Source organism: Anomaloglossus baeobatrachus, chromosome 5, assembly GCF_048569485.1.
Source record: "Anomaloglossus baeobatrachus isolate aAnoBae1 chromosome 5, aAnoBae1.hap1, whole genome shotgun sequence".
Lineage (NCBI taxonomy): Eukaryota > Metazoa > Chordata > Amphibia > Anura > Aromobatidae > Anomaloglossus > Anomaloglossus baeobatrachus.
In genome coordinates, this window is record NC_134357.1 from 536,107,618 (window position 1) to 536,121,828 (window position 14,211).

The following is a 14,211-nucleotide window of genomic DNA, read 5'->3' on the forward strand; positions in this document are numbered from 1 at the left end:
GCATATAGATCCCCGCTAATTATGTGTAAAATGGGATTGAGGAGTAACTTCGACTGTCCTAGATGTAATGGAGAAGATGCCGGCATTTTCCACATGATGTGGATGTACCCCAGGTTGGCACCCTTTTGGATAACTGTTCTTAATAGAATAGAAGGAGCTTATAGATGTAAACTTCCCAGGCAACCCCTGGTATGTCTTCTAGGTTACGTGGAGGAAATTAGAGTAGACAACAATTCTAAAATAGTGATAGCCAGACTGCTGTATGCGGCAAGGAAAGTAATTGCCAAACACTGGATGCAGGGGGACCCACCGACTAGAGGGGAAGTTGTCGCATATGTTAATCATATTGTTCAAATGGAGAGAAGTATATATGGGAAAAGGAAACAACTTGCACTTTTTGATAGACTGTGGAATCCGTGGCTGCAATATGGATAAATATTAGAGTTTGGAGATGTTGGACTATGGGCAGAGATAGTTAGTTCTATACATTCCAATATATGCTATGGAAGGGTTAAAATGTAAGATCTTTGATATTGATATGGGTAATATGTACGCAGAAGGGGGAGGGGATGTTGGGGAGGGAAAGTTTATAGTTCTGCTCGTTATTGCTGAAAATATAACATATGTTTGTATACTTGGTGAAAAATAAAAATGTATCTGATTAAAAAAAAAAAAAGTTATTTTATTAAAAAACAATCTTTTATTCTTTTCAGATTACTGTTTGACAAGATCCGAGGGAAAACTGACCTCTGCAATTTGTAAATCAGATTCTGATGACCTTATGGACGTACAAGATATAACTGAAGAATCTGCCAATATTCCAGATGTACCATCAGGCCTATACAGCAACAATCTGTCATCTGATCCTATTAAACAGGTCCTATCTTCTGATTCATCACAGACTATTGAGAAAAATAAAAGTTATAAAAGGAGAGTTAAAAATCAACCTGCTCTTACAGCAAAAGAGCAATTTTCAAGTGCAGAATATGGGAAAAGTTTTTCCCTCAAAACGTGTTTTGTAACACATCAAAAAATTCATACAGAGGATAAAAGATTTTCTTCTTCAGAGTTTGGCAAAAATTTTAACCAGAAATCAGAGAATTTTAGAGATGAGAGAGTTTATGCAGGAGAGAAGTTGTATTCATGTTCAGAATGTGGAAAATGTTTTGCAGAAAAATTTATTTTTCTTAGACATCAAAGAACTCACACAGGGGAGAAGCCATATTCATGTTCAGCATGTGGGAAATGTTTTGCAGATAAATCCTATCTCACTATACATCAAAGAACTCACACAGGGGAGAAGCCGTATTCATGTTCAAAATGTGAGAAATGTTTTGATAGAAAATCAAGTCTTGTTATACACCAAAGAACTCACACAGATGAGAAGCCATATTCATGTTCAGAATGTGAGAAATGTTTTGCAGAAAAATCAAATCTTGTTAGACATATGAGAACGCACACAAGAGAGAGGCCTTTTTCATGTTCCAAATGTGGGAAATGTTTTGCAGAAAAATCAAATCTTATTCATCACCAGAAAATACATACAGAGGTGAAGCCTTTTTCATGTTCAGAATGTGGGAAATGTTTTGCACGTAAATCACATCTTGTTCAGCACCAGAAAACACATACAGGGCTGAAGACTTTTTCATGTTCAGAATGTGGGAAATGTTTTGCAGAAAAATCAAATCTTGTTCATCACCAGAAAATACACACAGGAGAGAAGCCTTTTTCATGTTCAGAATGTGGGAAATGTTTTGCATTAAAATCAAATCTTGTTAGACATATGAGAACGCACACAGGGGAGAAGCCTTTTTCATGTTCAGATTGTGGAAAATATTTTGCACAAAAATCAGAAGTGCTTAAACACCAGAAGATTCACAAGAGTTTTTAGAGCCATATTCATGCTCAGAATGTGGGAAATGTTTTAGTCAGAAATCACTTTTAGTTGTCCATCTGAAAACTCACACAGAGGAAAAGTCCTTTTTATGTTCAGAATGTAGAAAATGTTTTATTCACAAATGGCATCTTCTTGTACAGTGAATGAAATAAGTATTTGATCCCTTGCTGATTTTGTAAGTTTGCCCACTGATAGACTTGATCAGTCTATAATTTTAAGGGTAAGGTAATTTTAACAGTGAGAGAATATCCAAAATAAAATCCAAAAAATCACATTGTATAAATTTATTTGCAGTTTGCAAAGAGAAATAAGTATTTGATCCCTCTGGCAAACAAGACTTAATACTTGATGGCAAAACCCTTGTTGGCGAGCACAACAGTCAGACTTTTTTTTATAGTTGATGATGAGGTTTGTGCACATGTCAGGAGGAATTTTGGTGAAACTCTTCTTTGCAGATCATCTTTAACCCCTTCAGCCCCAGACCCTTTTCCGTTTTTGCGTTATTGTTTTTTGCTCCCCTTTTTCCGAGAGCCGTAACTTTTTTATTTTTCCGTCAATCTTGCCTTATGAGGGCTTGTTTTTTGCCGGACGAGTTGTACTTTTAAATAAAACCATAAGTTTTACCATATGGTGTACTGGAAAACAGCAAAAAAATTCCAAGTGTGGCAAAACCGCAAAAAAGTGTGATCGCACAATAGTTTTTGGGATATTTTATTCACCGTGTTCACTATATGGTAAAACTGATGTGTCATTGTGATGCCTGAGGTTGGTGCGAGTTTGTAGACACCAAACATGTATAGGTTTACTTGTATCTAAGGGGTTAAAAAAAATCACAAGTTTGTCCAATAAAAGTGGCGCACGTTTTACGCCATTTTCTGAAACCCGTAGCATTCTCATTTTTTGGTATCTATGGCTCAGTGAGAGCTTACTTTTTGCATCTCAAGCTGACGTTTTTAATGGAATAATTTTTGCGCAGATGCTACGTTTTGATCGCCTGTTATTGCATTTTGTGCAAAACTTGCAGCGACCAAAAAACATTATTTTGGCATTTGGAATTTTTTTGCCGCTACGCCGTTTACTGATCAATTGATTTTAGAGTTTGATAGATCGGGCATTTCTGAACGCGGCGATACCAAATATGTGTATATTTTTTATTTTTGTAACCCTTTAGTTTACAATGGGGCGAAAGGGAGGTGATTTGAACTTTTAGTTCTTTTTTATTTTTTAAAACCTTTTTTTGTATTTTTTTTTTTTTTTACTAGTCCCTGTAGGGGGCTATAGGTATCAGCAATCCGATCGCTCTGCACTATCTACAGATCTCAGCTACAGAGCTGAGAATTGCAGATATGGTGCTTTACTTTCAATGCCGGCTGTATTCCGGCATTGAAAGGAAGTGACTCATGTTAGCTACAGGCATCATCACATGACCCTGTGCTACCATGGCAACCACCGAAAGTCACGTGATCACGCACGTGACTTCCGGTGGGGGCAGCGGTAAGTGAAAATCATGGCCGCGCGCATATACATCTCACTGCCAGACTTTCGCAGCGAGATGTAAGGGGTTAAATGTTCCGGGTGGAATGCGATTCCACTCGGAACATGCAGGCACACATGTCAGCTGTTAAAAACAGCTGATATGTGCGCGGATCGCCGCATCCTGCCCGCTGCAGGGGGCGGGGCTTAACGTCACACGCTCCATGACGGATATATCCGTCAAAGGTCGTGAAGGGGTTAAATCTTTAAGATTTTGAGGCTGTCGCTTGGCAACTCAGAGCTTCAGATCCCTCCATATGTTTTCTATGGGATTAAGGTCTGGAGAATGACCTTGAGGTGCTTCTTTTTGAACCACTCCTTTGTTGCCTTGGCTGTATGTTTTGGGTCATTGTCATGCTAGAAGACCCAGCCAAAACCCATTTTTAATGTGCTGGCAGAGGGAAGGAGGTTGTCACTCATGGTTTTACGGTACATGGCTCCATCCATTGTCCCATTGATGCGGAGAAGTCCTGTGTCCTTAGCAAGAGAAATACCCCCCAAAACAATGTTTCAACCTTCATGCTTGACAGTGGAGATGGTGTTCTTTGGGTCATACCCACATTTCTCTTCTTTCAAGCCCGGCAAGTTGAGTTAATGCCAAAGAGCTCAATTTTTATCTCATCTGACCACAGCAACTTCTCAAAATCACTCTCAGAATCATCAACAAGTTCACTGGCAAATGTCAGATGTGCCTTCTTGAGCAGTGGGACTTTTCGGGCACTGCAGGATTTTAAGCCATTACGGCGTAATGTGTTACCAGTGGTTTTCTTGGGGACAGTGGTCCCACCTGCCTTGAGATCATTAACAAATTCCCCTGTGTAGTTTTAGGCTGATCTCTCATCTTCCTCATGATTAAGGATACCCCACGAAGTGACATTTTGCATGGAGCCCCAGATTGATGTCGATTGACACTCATTTTGTATTTCTTCCATTTTCTTACTATTGCATCAACAGCTGTCTCCTTCGCACCCAGCGTCTTACTTATGGTTTTGTAGCCCATTCCAGCCTTGTGCAGGTCTATAATCTTGTCCCTGACATCTTTAGAAAGCTATTTGGTCTTGCCCATGGTGTAGAGGTTAAAGTCTGACTAATTAATTGAGTCTGTGGACAGGAGTCTTTTATACAGGTGACAATTTAAGAAAGCTGTCTTTAATCCAAGTAACGATTTGATTAGCAGCGTCTAACTAGGAACCAGAACTCTTAACGGTTGGTAGGGAATCAAATACTTATTTCTCTCTGACAGTGCAAAGTTATGTAATTTATACAATTTGATTTTCTGGATTTTATTTTTGATATTCTATCTCTCACTATTAAACTTAACCTACCCTTAACCCCTTCAACCCTCCGGTATTTTGCGTTTTTCCGTTTTGTTTTTTTCCTCTCTTTCTTCCGAGAGCCGTAACTTTTTTTTATTCTTTCGTCAATCTTGCCATATAAGGGCTTGTTTTTTGCGGGACGAGTTGTAGTTTTAAATGAAACCATAAGTTTTACCATATAATGTACTGGAAAACGGAAAAAAAAATTCCAAGTGCGGAAAAATTGCAAACAAAGTGTGATCGCACAATAGTTTTTGGGATATTTTATTCACCATGTTCACTGTATAGTAAAACTGATGTGTTGATGTGATGCCCGAGGTTGGTGCGAGTTTGTAGACAGCAAACATGAATAGGGTCACTTGTATTTAAGGGGTTAAAAAAACCTCACAAGCTTGTCCAATAAAAGTGGCGCACGTTATGAGCAATTTTCTCAACCCGTAGCGTTCTAATTTTTCTGGATCTATGGCTCAGTGATGTCTTATTTTTTGCGTCTCGAGCTGCCATTTTTAACTGTACCATTTTTGCACAGATGCTATGTTTTGATCGCCTGTTATTGCATATTGCGCAAAATTTGCGGCGACCAAAAAACATAATTTTGGCGTTTGAAAACGTTTTGCCGCTATGCCGTTTACCAATTAGATTAATTGATTATATATTTTGATAGATCAGGCATTTCTGAATGCGGCGATACTTTTTTTAAATTTATTTAACCCTTTAATTTTTAATGGGGTGAAAGGGGGGTGATTTGAACTTTAAGGTTTTTTTTCTTTTTTTTAATTTTTTAAAACTTTTTTTTTTACTAGTCCCACTAGGGGGCTACAGCGATCAGGAATCTGATCGCTCTTCCATATCTTCAGATCACAGCTACAGAGCAGAGATCTGCAGATATGCTGCTTTACTTTCAATGCCGGCAGTATCCCGGCATTGAGAGGAAATGACTCATGTTCGCTACAGGCGTCATTACATGACCCTGTGCTACCATGGCAACCACCACAAGTCACGTGATCATGTCACATGACTTCAGATGAGGGCGGATAAGTCAGCATATACATCTCGCTGCCAGATTTTGGCAGCGATATGTAGGGGGTTTATAGTCGCGGGTGAAAGCGATTCCATTCGTGACTAGCAGGCACACATGTCAGCGGTTGAAAACAGCTGATATGTGAGCGGATCGCCGCGGCCTGCTCACGGCAGGGGGCGGGGATTAACCTCACAGGATCCATGACGTACCCAGTACGTCATGGGTCGTTAAGGGGTTAAAATTATAGAATGTTCATGTCTTTGTCAGTGGCAAACTTACAAAATAAGCAAGGGATCAAATAGTTATTTCCTTCACTGTACATCACAAACTTCACATGGGGAGAAGCCACATAGAAAATAAGTGTTTTACTTGAAATTCAAATTTTGTTGGGACACAAAGAAAATCTCATATGGAGAGAAACCATATATTATGACAAACTGTATAAGAAAACAAGAAAGAGAGTGACAGTAAATACAAAAGGGAAAACAATTTTGAACTTAAAAGCAGTTACTTATAGACTTCTGTTATCTAAAAAGAAAATAAAAAGTAATATTCTATGTGCATTAAATATTTCACATTGTATATTTATATATTCAATATATGAATAAAGGTGTTGGTAACCCCTCTCCTGAAACTCCCAAATACCCAACGTTTTCTCCTCCCGCTTCTTCCTAAGACTATGTGCCCATGGGGAAAGTGCCCTGCGGTTATATCTGCAGGACATTCCGCAGGAGCTCGCAGAAAACCGCAGCACAACTTTGTCTGTTTACATGCTGCAGTTTTATTGCGGAATGTCCAGCGGATATGCTGTGGTCATTCTGCATTGAGGATACAGTACCATGGCTTCGGCACTGCATCCTCAATGCAGAACAAGTGTTGAGTGATCGGGGCATTCATACTTACCTCCATCACGCAGCACTTCCCTCTCCGGCCGTGTCTGCACTGTGCAGGAGAAGGTGGGCAGGCCTGAACTAGCTCTGGCTGTCACATGACCGGAGCTCGTGCAGGCCCCTCCTTCCAGCTCCTGGCTCCACCGCGCTCCTCTGCACCTGACGAAGTGACTCCGGTGTCTTATATCAAGGCATGTAAGTATGGGACCCTGCGGAGAAATCCGCAGGAATAATTCACATGCTGCAGATTTTTCCGCAGGGAAATTTGCATTATTTCCGCTGCGGAAAAAAACGCAGCATGGGCACAGCAGCTCCCAAATGCCATAGAAATGGCTGGGGACTTGCTGTACTGCAGATTTTTGAAAAATCCTCTGAATTTACGTGAAAAAATCGCGGCAAATTCCGCAAATTTTCCGCAGCGTGGGCACATAGCCTAACACCCATTTTCAGTGATTTGCCATTCATTACAGTGTTTTAATCCACAATCTCAGTGTGAAAAGTTCTTTTGTTTGTAAGTTACAGTAATAAATATGTTCATATTGCAAATTACTATTAATCTACATGATCCATTCCTTCTTTGTAAGTCCTTGAGTACAAACACACATTTGTCCGGAATCCTCTGAGATTGTAAAATTGCAGGTATACCAGTGACGTAAAACAATGAATGGATAAAACCACAGCTCGATGCTCCACCTGCAGAACCGAAGATAAACTGCTCTCAAAGAACACACACACAAAAAAAAGAAACTATATATTCTAAAAGCTCACATGGGAAGATGCCAGTATCATGCCTGGAGGGTGAGAAATGTTTCACTTGTAAATCCTATTTTGTTTAAGAGCAACAAAATCACAGGGAGAAACTGTAATATATTTTCATAGTAACGACAAGTAAGTAAACTAGAAATTTAGATCTTATATTAGAAATAATAGTACATGCAGTTAAAAATAGACATGTTATCTAAAAAGAAAATAAACACCAATATTCCATGTGCATTAAATATTTCACATTGTTTATATACAGTAGTTTGAAAAAGTGTTTGCCCCCTTCCTGATTTCTTGTTCTTTTGCCTGACTTGTTGAGGTTCACATTGCTTTGCTGATTTGCAAGGGGGTGATGTTGAAGAAAGATGCCCAAGGTCCTCAGGTGCCAAGTCTTTATTTTTACACTTTAGTGACGCACTCAACGTCAGGGATTTGAAAGCAGTCAGAATCGCTGTCACATGGGGAGGGGGCGCTGTATGACTGCAACTAATCAGAGGCGCTGGGGGAAGCAGTGCATATGTGTGACGCCCCTGGACTATCAGGTCGTCACAGGGTACTGCACAAGCTGACCTTCCGTGCAGTATTCTGCCTCCCTCTTGGTTCTGGGTCCCTAACTAAATGGTGTTGCCTCCAACAGCAAATCAAATCCTAGATACACCCTGCACCACACCCACCAAACACACCAGTGGACAGCTTGAGTGGAATAGAGTCGCCCACCTGGGGGGTCAGGGAGAAGAGGTAAGGAGTGTAGTCAGAGAGGAGTTGAAGGAGAGGGTTGGGAATTAGCCTTCGAGCTGTGAGGAGCTCAGAGGAAATCGGGAGTGATGACTCCTGAAGGAACTGTCTAGGTTGCAGACGGTGGTCTGGGCCTAGAGGAATTGGACCCACGGTTGCAGGGGATTGTGGCGAGGTGCTTGGACCTGTCGAGCAGGACAGCCGGCAGCCTAGCATTATCACCGGTTCGGGATCGAAGGCACGACGGGGTACACGGACCCTAGGTCGGGGAGTAGCTTCAGGCAAGCTGACAATTCACCTGAGGAGAACGGAGCCTTTATGATCTGTTCCCACCCGCTCCAGAATCGGGGCATTAGCGCAACGAGGGGGATAGGACTTTCCAAATCCAAAACGGTCCAGAAAATCCCAAGCGTGAGCCCTGAGAGCAAGCTCCAATACTTAGCCATAGTAGGAAGGGGGGCCCGGCTAGTTCCAGGCTACCGGGCCATCAAGTTGAAGTAAAACTAAGTGTCAGGAGGCAGGTTACGGATCACCAGGCAGCACCATTGGGGACGGGACCAGGACGAGCTTCCCTCAGTGGCAGCGGTACCCAGAGACTTGGTTTACCCGGTTGTCAGTGTCTGCTTATGAACTGAGTGAGTACAGAGTGACCCCTGCACCCCACACCGAGTCCCGGGGCATCTCCCCTACCCATGGAGGGTTACAACACCTTGCTGCCCGACTTCATCACCCCGGGTACTCCCAACAGCAGCGGTGGTACCCCCCAAATTACCGTACACCACGGGTGGCGTCACGAACTACATATCAATTCCCCGTAAATATCACCCTTATATTTCAGTGGCTGCACGACCCCCGGGTCCGGAGACCCTCGAGCCACAGCGAACCCGGATCCGAGCAGCTCGGCTCCTTCCATGGGGGCGGCACATATGTATGAAGGATAATGATCGGCCCCGGAAGTAGTGTATCAGCCGCATGTGAGACTGGTAAGTATAACGCTTCTGCTTTTTCTCCTTTTTTTTTTCCCTTTATTTTTTTTAATTACCTGAATTGCCGGATCCAAATAGGTACCTGGGGTTTCTTGAGAACTCCAGGACCAGGGTCAGTGCTTGGATACTTTTCAACCTGCACGGTTCTGAACTTTTACAGTCCGGGTCCGCCTATTACTAGCTGAGAACCCTCTCTTTTTACAGTCCATGTAATAGTCTGTACTTTTTATGGGGAGAGCATCAAATATGGAATGTGACCATTATGAGGGTGCTGGTGGTGGAGGTGTAGCTGCTGAAGGGAGAGGATGTGGTCGATATTTACCTGCTACACGCCAAAATTAAAGTGCTCACAGGCTACAGAAGGTTCCTCGGCATGACAAAACATTCAGCGCCACCGTCTGATACTCTGTAGTAGGAGGCAGCATGTTATTCCATTATTAGTGTAGCTGCACTCCCCTGACCCCCTCCTTTCAGGGACGCTAGCACACTCACCCTCCCAACCGCTCATTGGTAACTCCTGTGTCCCCGATCACTGCCGTCGGCTCCCAGGGCCTGTACATGCCACAAAGGTTTCCAGGGAGCAAACTTGGGGCGCATGCACCTATTCTTAAAGGCCCAGTGCACCCTAACCCAGAAGTACCGCTCAGACTATGGTTGAAATGCACTAGGTATTTATGACAGCACCACGAGAGAGGAGATTCGCCCTTCAAGGGCAGAAAAGCTACAGGATAAAAAGGGCGGTACCGCTCCCCGCATCAGTTGGTTTCCTGTCCTTGAACAGGGAGCCTCCAGGAATCGGCGGGATTCAGGATGGTCCTTGGGGTCAAAGATGGGAATTCCAGTCTTTGCTGGCCGGTGTTGGCAGAGGCATGGGTCCTGCTGTGGCCGGCTGAGCTGCTGTAGAGATGCCGCAGCAGACCCACGGGAGTGCTGGCTACATGCGGGATCACCCTCCTCCAGTGACGCCACAACAATCCCATGGGGGCTATGACCATAGCAGCAAGGACCCCTACGCAGTGAGTCCACGGGGATGGCAAGGGGTCCCTAGAAGACCAGGTGAAGCTCAGAGCAGGCGGTGGTGCAGGTTTGCTTACCTGGGAGGTCCGGTACATGGATGGTGTGTCCTTGTGGCTGCGGGCTCCGACGGTGCTTCTGGTACTGAAGGTTAGGCGCCACGTTGTGTGTGGCAGGCTGATGTGATCATGGGCTGGGCACTGCACACGCGTGGGGTGCCCTCTCCTATTGGAAGCTCTGCCTGGTCACGTCAGCTCAAAAATGAGCGGCAAACCTAGTAGGCTGGTTTGTTACAGCCTCTGAACCCTCTGGTAATATGGATGAACAGCAGAATCAGCAGTCATCACCATCACCATCGCCTCCTCTATCACCACGGCCGCAGTCTGATCAGGTGGACTGTCCTGACACTCAGAAGTGGCAGCAAAGAGGCAAACCTCAGCGTGGTCAAGACAGTAGTACCACAAGATCTGGTGGAAAGCATTCCGGGAAAAGTGATGGCTGATCCAGCCAGCAGGAGGCGAAGTCTGGCAGACTCGACAGCAATAGATTCTCCAAGGGAGAAGAATCAAATGGCATCACTCCTGACCTGGTACCGCCTCTTTGCGTCTGACTGGTAAGTGATCTTCGTGAAAGTTCACTTTCTAAAGTCGTCTTTGTCTCCATTTTTTCTAGATTCGGGACAAAACTAAAAAATGTGTCTCCAAAACCAGGCATAGTGAATGTGCTCTGTGTAAAAAGGAACTGTAGTTCCTGGACAAAAAGACTGTGCCGGGACTGCATTCAGCAGACATTGTCAGAAGAAACCACGGGATTTGCCTCTTATCTGAGGTCCATAATAAAAGCAGAGGTCAGGGACTCACTTAGATCCCTGTCTAAGGGTACCTTCACACTTTAGCGATGCAGCAGCGATCCGACCAGCGATCTGACCTGGTCAGGATCGCTGCTGCATCGCTACATGGTCGCTGGTGAGCTGTCAAACAGGCAGATCTCACCAGCGACCAGTGACCAGCCCCCAGCCAGCAGCGACGTGCAAGCGACGCTGCGCTTGCACGGACCCGGCGTCTGGAAGCTGCGGACACTGGTAACTAAGGTAAACATCGGGTATGGTTACCCGATGTTTACATTAGTTACCAGCGCACACCGCTTCCTTGCTCTCCTAGCTACAGTACACATCTGGTTAATTAACCCGATGTGTAATGCAGCTACATGTGCAGAGAGCAGGGAGCCGCGCACACTGCTTAGCGCTGGCTCCTTGCTCTCCTAGCTACAGTACACATCGGGTTAATTAACCCGATGTGTACAGCAGCTACATGTGCAGAGAGCCGGAGCCGGCAGCACAGGCAGCGTGAGAGCTGCGGAGGCTGGTAACTAAGGTAAATATCGGGTAACCACCTTGGTTACCCGATGTTTATCTTGGTTACAGCTTACCTCAGCTGCCAGACGCCGGCTCCTGCTCCCTGCTCGCTTCATTTGTCGCTCTCTCGCTGTCACACACAGTGATCTGTGTGTCACAGTGGGAGAGCGCCTTTGAAGAAAACGAACCAGGGCTGTGTGTAACGAGCAGCGATCTCGCAGCAGGGGCCAGATCGCTGCTCAGTGTCACACACAGCGAGATCACTAATGAGGTCACTGCTGCGTCACAAAAAGCGTGACTCAGCAGCGATCTCGGCAGCGAGCTCGCTGTGTGTGAAGCACCCCTAAGGATAGTCAGAGCTCAGAAAAATCAAGGCCTCCCTCCCCTGCTTATGCAGAATCGGATAGGTCAGAAGGGGAGTGCGATTCCTCTGCCTCGCCTTCACCCTCCTCATCAGATAGTGACTCAGGGGGTCGTCAATGCTTCCCAATCGAAAACACAAGGAACCTAGTTAAGGCAGTAAGATCCACTATGGGCTTCCCGGATGAGAAGACCAAGAAGACTAACCAAGATCGTATGTTGAGAGGCCTGCAGCAAAGAAAGCAGTGCACCTTCCCTGTCACAGACAGGATTCAGGCCCTGATTACAAAAGAATTGGAAGATGTCATGTTAACTGTTAAGGTTCCTGTACCCCTCCCCACCATCAGCTAGCACAAAGATGGAGATCGCCATGATGACTATCTGATCTGGCTGAGAGCTAGGTATTTACGACTCAGGTGATAGTAGTTACAACCAAATCTGTACACACAGAAACATCTTTGTTCTTTTGGAAGGAAAAGCTATGAACTCAGTTTTTTAGATGCCATGTTAATGCTAGAAAAATGAAAAGCATATTGCCAGAATCCCTGCGGAGCACTGAATTCAGCGCACCGTTTGGCTTTACTAGGAGATTGCTGGTATCGCGACAAATGGGTATTGGCCAATAAAATCATGCTAGATGTGTTGTGTTTGGTATGTATGCGAATGTAAAATTGAGACATAAAATATGACACTAATATCTTTCACCTGTGTGGCCCAGGGGCAAAGATATGTGAAAAACTAGCATTAGCTCATTTCTCTGACCCCTTGGCACAGCCCACAAGGTATCATAAAATGAGGTCACAGGTGGGAGGGTGAACTTAGGTCATAAAAGTCGGAAGCTCATTTTTAGAGGTGGTAAGTCGAGGAAGGCGCAGCTAGGCAGTGGTGCTGCCCACTCGGATCTTATTCTGGGGACCTTCCCCCCGAAATTCGGACGTCACATCTATGGCACAAGTTTTTGTAAGTTTCATGTTTATCCCTTTTATTTTTATGTAATTGTCTAAACTGTATTTGTATTGTTCCCTTTTGTAAAATCTTGTATATTTTATAAACCCTGCCTATTTTCCGAATAAATATATAAAATGTAATAGTTCATTTGCTCCTGTTCTATATACGAATCCAAACCCGAAGGGCCCTATGTCATCTGTAACAGGTGTCTGGACTGCCTGTGAAAGGTCCGGTGGTGGCAGCGAAATTATTGTTGTGTAGAATTATTGGGGTGCTATCATTAAGGGTACCGAGGTGTGTGTGTGTATGTCTATGTATGTATACATATATATATATATATATATATATATTCCATTAGTGGGAATTGGTGATATATATACTGTATATTTACCCTAGCTGTGAGACCTCCAATATTTGGCATTATTAGCTCAGCAGCCTCATTTACTTATTGTCCAGCAGTTCCAAAATTGACCCGACAATAAGGGGGCGCTAGAGAGTAGCTTGATCGTGACAAATCCGTGAACAGCGGGTGGGATATCTGAGTGACTCCCCCGGCTGTTCATGACACCGGATAAGAAGGGTTCCATTCCGGGAGCCTTTAAATGAAAATATCCCTTTTGAGGATGCCTCCTCTTCAACCTGGGATAAAGCTCCTAATCTAGATGTTGCAGTCGCCAAGGCATCTAGGAAGTTTGCTCTGCTTTGAGGACATGGGGTGTTTAAAGGACCCCCTAGACAAGAAATCGGATCATTTTCTGACGAATTCCTGGGAAGTGTCTGCCGGAGGATTCAAACCTGCCATTGCAGCCACCTGTACGGCCAGGTCTCTAACACTGTGGATTGATCAGCTGGAAGACCAGCTAAGGGCAAAAACCCCAAGAGAGGAGATGTTCTCATCCTTTTCTCGGTTGCATGGAGCAGCAGCCTTCTTAGCAGATGCTTTGGCAGATTTTACTAAGTTAGTAGCAAAGTCAGCGTCACTATTTAATGCAGCCAGAAGAGCCCTTTGGTTAAAATGCTGGCTGGGGGATACGTAGACAAAGTCAAAACTCTGTACCATCCCATGTCAGGGAGAGTATTTATTTGGGCCGATCTTGGATGATATCCTAGAGAAGGCGAGTGATAAAAAGAAAGGATTTCCGTTTCCATCCTCCAGATGGTCCTTTCGGAAGAAACACGTTTGCTGCGGAGCTCCACACAGGGACCAAAGTAGTTGGTCCGATAGAAAGAAGGCGGGGAAGGGGTTCATGTTTAAGGGACCCTCGAAGGACCAGAAAAGGTCCTCCCAGTGACTTGTTTTCCCAGGTCGGAGGAAGACTCTCTCATTTCTTTCCGTCCTGGGAAAATATCTCATCGAACCAATGGATACTTGGCCTGGTGAGATCTGGCCTCAAA

The 14,211-nt window shown here is 44.4% G+C and overlaps 1 protein-coding gene across 1 annotated transcript in view; it reads left to right on the forward strand.

Annotated features, from left to right (window-relative positions):
- Nucleotides 1-14,211, forward strand: part of LOC142312927 (uncharacterized) — a 126,466-nt gene that overhangs the window by 42,593 nt on the left and 69,662 nt on the right. Inside the window, exon 4 of the mRNA XM_075351915.1 lies at nt 714-1,883. Within this exon, the coding sequence (XP_075208030.1) occupies nt 714-1,883 (1,170 nt within the window). The remainder of the gene's footprint in view (nt 1-713; nt 1,884-14,211) is intronic.